This window comes from Octopus bimaculoides, chromosome 7 (genome assembly GCF_046866305.1).
Source record: "Octopus bimaculoides isolate indiv1 chromosome 7, ASM4686630v1, whole genome shotgun sequence".
Classification (NCBI taxonomy): Eukaryota; Metazoa; Mollusca; class Cephalopoda; order Octopoda; family Octopodidae; genus Octopus; species Octopus bimaculoides.
Window position 1 is genome coordinate 70,213,036 of NC_142934.1, and position 5,000 is coordinate 70,218,035.

Consider the following 5,000-nt stretch of genomic DNA (forward strand, 5'->3'; position numbering starts at 1 on the left):
TTCTCTTCACATTCTGAGTTCAAATACCGCTGACGTCAAGTATGTGGTTCACCACTCCAGGTTTAGAAAGTACCATTCAAGTACTGAGCTGTATATTATCATATCAATTCCTTCCCTCAATAATTGTTGGTTTTGTGCCTAAATTAGAATCAATTATTATTATTATTATTATTTTTATTATTATTATTATTATTATTATTATTATTGCTGTGTATTGGCTGATTGCCTTGTGGTATTTCTTCCGACCCTTTACACCCAGAGTTCAAATTGGAGTAAATTTTGCCTATCATTCTTTCAGAGTCGATAAAATAAAGTACCACTCATATACTGGAGTCGATACAATTGACTGAGATAATTACCTCAAAGTTGTGCCAAAATTTGAAGCCAATATTAAAGTAATTAATTAGTAGAATGTTAGAGCGTCGAATAAAATGACATGCTATTTCTTGTGACTGTTTAGGTTCTGATTTCAGATCCTGCTGATGTCAACTTAATATCTCTTCCCCTCCTGGATAGGCAAAATATTTTATCAGTCAAGTACTGGTTCGACTAAAAATCGACTAAAATCATCTCTAAAAATTGCTGGTCTTTTGCCTAAATCAGAAACGACTATGATTATTTGATTGGTTGAATTATTACAGTGTTATACAAAATACCTTCCGAAATGTCTTTCGCTGCTTTACATTATGTTGAAATTCCGCCAAAGTCAGCTTTGGATTGTATTCTCCTAGGATCTATAAATTAAAGGGTCATTCAAGAACTTGGTCGATATTATAGATTGATTCTCTTATTCCAAATTTCTGGTCTTGTTATAAATCTTTATTATAGTTTTTTTTATGTGTGTCGTAAAAATTCACCGTCGTTGACTTAGACTTTCATCCTTCTGATATTGATAAAATACAGTAGCAGTCAAGTACTAAAGTGTTCTTATGATCGACTATCATAAAAATGGGTTGGGGGGAGGTAATCTAGTGCCAATTTCATAAATTTCAGTCATGTGTTCAATTTATTGTAGTGTACGCAACTTAGCAGCAACTATAATGTTAAATTAAGCTTACCTCCCCTTCCCATTGTCGCACCAATTAAATATGACAGGCTTTATTAAAATATAAACAAACAAAACTTAATAAAGGGCAGAATTAGGACAAACATAACCCCACCGCCACAACCACAAAAAAATATGAAACAAAAAGAACGAAAGAGAAAGAGAGAGAGAGAGAGAGAGAGAGAGAGAGAGAGAGAGAGAGAGAGAGAGAGAGAGAGAGAGAGAGAATTATATCAGAGTATCCTGAGCAAAGAGCAGTTTAGTTTCTTCAAAAGAAGCATATAAAATATTCATAAGAGAGCGGGGGTGATTGGAACAAAGACAAATGTAAAAAAAAATATATATATATAGAAAAAGCTATTTCATCGATTTTCTCATGTGCTAATTTCATAATGCAAATTTCCTACGCATTTAGACATATACACACATACGGTGTGTGTGTGGGAGTGCGTGTGTGTGTGCATATGTTTGTTTGTGTGTGTGTGTGTGTGTGTGTGTGTGTGTGTGTGCGTGTGCGCGCGCGTCAGTGTATTTATATGGTATCAAGGTACAAAGACAACCGGCAGAAACGTTAACACGTTGGACAAATTGCCTTCTCTGTTTTTTTTCTTTTTTTTTTTTTTAAATTTTCATTCTGGTTCTTTGCATTATAAGTTCAAATCCTGCAGAGATCAGCTTTGCCATTTGTCCATTCAAGATAGAGCACCAGCCAAATATTGGCGCCTATTCCGCATCTCTCTCAGAATCGATTACAGTGCATTCTGAGAAGGACTGAGCAGTAGAGTAGTCAAGAGTAACCCTTTTTCTCCGAGACAACCGCGTTCACTCTAACACGAAATAAAAGCATAGTCATTGGGACCCTGGTGGAGTATGGCACAGAAGGATGATAATGGTGATGATGACGATTTTAAACTTACATGTATACATACAACATATACATACATGCATATGTGTATGTGGTGTGTTTGTGTGTGTGTGTGTGTGTGTGTGTATACACTTATCTTAGGTTGTGCTTACTGTTTAACACACATAAGCTTTGATAAACAAGAAATGTGTCCCTATTGTAATATATTAACGTACTTTTCACGTCTCTCTCTCTCCCTTGCAATCCATCTCCCCATTTTCTGTATTTCTGAACTTAAATTTAATTTATGTAAATCAAACAAAAACTGCTATAGATACATAAAATTTTGCACGCCTCATTTGATCCATCATAAATATTATGTTTCAAGCTTAATCTGTGAGTTTGTGCTCATTATCACGAAACAGCATTTATGCAACAACCTTTCAGAACCCGCACCTTGAGCATCGAGGCATATATGTTACGTTACATACTCTATAATCCAATCTTTCATCCGTGAACTAAACTTTCCGTTAACAGCACCAATCGCGAGAAAATCCATCTATATTCATGAGTTCTTACCAAACATTAATTGACACTCATACAAGGGGTGTATTAATTATACTAATGTCCATCCAAGCATTCTATTCTTCAAATCTTAGGAAGTCTCATAGAGCCTATTAGCTCAAATTGCGTTCACAACTAACACTACCATTGCATGCATACCTGTAAAGGTGAATATCCTCATTCTGTAAACTCCCTGTGTATCTGCGTAATTTTATCAAATATTAACCTGAATACAAAAGATCTCGAATGGAAAGGTTAAACTCGCGCATCTGTGATAGAATTGATAGTACTAACAAGCATTCCCACAAGTGCAAGTACAAACAGACGCACGAACATATAATGGCTTGTGATCAGAATGCGTTTATGTAATTTTCCTTTATACTATACAAACATCAACAGTTCCAAACATCGCACTCCACCAATGAAAATGAGATTTCCAATGGAATATAAGCTCTGTCTATTCTCCGGCAAGATAAAAGAAAATAATCAAGCATACATCATCTCCGATTATATACCTGTGTAAAAACAAATTGACGGAAATGTATATACGTTTCTTTTTATTTTTTAGATTACAGTTCCCTGTTTTATTTAGAAAGGGGAAGAAAGCCAGTGTGCATTACATTTGTCGCTCTCCCAAACTAGGGAAACCGATTCGTCTTCAGGAATAGACAACGAATTAGTAATACAAAAAGTTGTTCTCCTCCACTGCAGTTAAGAATAAAGAAAATACAACACCAAGAGGCAAAGTAAAACGAAAATGAGAGACAAAAATAGTTGAGAGAAAAGAAAACCAAGTAAAATTAGAAATAGGTTGTTCACCAATATCCTTACCTTTAATGTTTTCCAACAGTTTTGGACTGTTGCACTCGTTCGGAGTAGGTGATGGGGTCCTTTCGGTGCTCATCTCACTCTCACCACTTGATAAACTTTCCTGTAATAGAGAGGAAATGAATTTGATGTGACGTGCGAAAGAGAGAGGAAGAGAGAGAGAGAGAGAGATGGGGGGGGGGTATAAGGGTATTATCTAGAGTAACGTTTCCAGTGTTCTCAGTTTATTTCAAGATACTACCGGACAGTCTTAAAAAATGTGACTAAAATTTCAGATTTACAATGCTCGCCCTTAGTATAACGACGTCGTACATTGATAAATATGAAAGCAAAAAACTTAACCAGTTTTTATATATTAATATGACTTGGAGGCAATGTTATAGAAAATAAGATGAAGAACAGACATTCATTTTGTGAGATCCGTTTCCTTTCATATTGCCACACCCCCAAGGTGTTACATAATGCACATCGTCAAAAGCAAACCAGACAAATGTGTCATTAACTACCATCGGCATACGATAGGGTTTCCGCAAACAAAAACACACACACACACACACACACACACACACACACACACACACACATACACACACTCACACACATATAGACATACCTACACAGTCAGTAATACAAACAGAAAGTTGTGAGCACATAAGTGCGCACACATACACACACACATACACACACGCACAAGTTTATAGATGTACTTACATATTTATCTATCTGTACGCCTTTGTGTGTGTATGTGCAGGTACATGCAAATATGTATGCATTTATGAGTATGCAATGCAATCAGATATAAACAAAAACACAAATACCTACAAACATTCACACAAACGTCAATAAACGCACGCGCACATATACACACATAAGCGTGGGCACATACATACATATATACAAGTACGCGTGCTCGTGCACATACGCAATTCACACACACACACCTGTGAGTATGAATTGAAACATAGCAGAAAAACAGTCCCTAAGGCGCAAAGGTTGGATTATCATCCAAAAGTAGACAGCGAGAATAGAGTATTGAACAAATTTCTTTTCTTTATGAAAAAAAAAAACAAAAAAAAAACATATTACACCCACAGACATATTTCTACCCACATACGGAAACGTAGTGATAAGCATTAAGACATAGATACAAATATGTATGTATATATATATATATATATATATATATATATATATATATATATATATATATATATATATATATGTATGTATATATATATATATATATATATATATATATATATATATATATATATATATATATATATATATATATATATATGTATGTATATATATATATATGTATATATATATATATATATATATATATATATATATATATATATATATATATATATATATATGTATGTATATCTGTATACACACACACGCACACACACACACACACACACACACACACACATAATATGCATGAACTTGTTTAAGAAACAAAAGATTACTCTCGTGAAACATCATATGGAGAGGAAAAAAATTAGGTAATTCCCTGGGGGATTTAACATGTAAAGTTGACAGATGCCTTTTAACTAAAATAGTTTGATCTATCAGAATAGCAGCAAAAATATTCCGATTCTCTTTGACCATGTAGAGAAGCGACTTATATAAAAGATTACAAGCTTATTTCGTAGCATAACTCAGGAATATTACCCCGAAGATGAGAAGAGAGACTACTGATCGAAATGC

At 34.3% G+C, this 5,000-nt stretch overlaps 1 protein-coding gene and 1 long non-coding RNA gene across 2 annotated transcripts in view; one reads left to right on the forward strand and one right to left on the reverse strand.

The window, feature by feature from the left end:
* LOC106874518 (nucleolar protein 4) overlaps positions 1 to 5,000 on the reverse strand; it is a 1,458,602-nt gene that overhangs the window by 482,312 nt on the left and 971,290 nt on the right. Inside the window, 1 exon segment of the mRNA XM_089355480.1 lies at positions 3,285 to 3,384. Within this exon segment, the coding sequence (XP_089211606.1) occupies positions 3,285 to 3,384 (100 nt within the window).
* LOC128248390 (uncharacterized) overlaps positions 1 to 5,000 on the forward strand; it is a 17,272-nt gene that overhangs the window by 11,079 nt on the left and 1,193 nt on the right. The gene's annotated exons all lie outside the window — the stretch shown is intronic.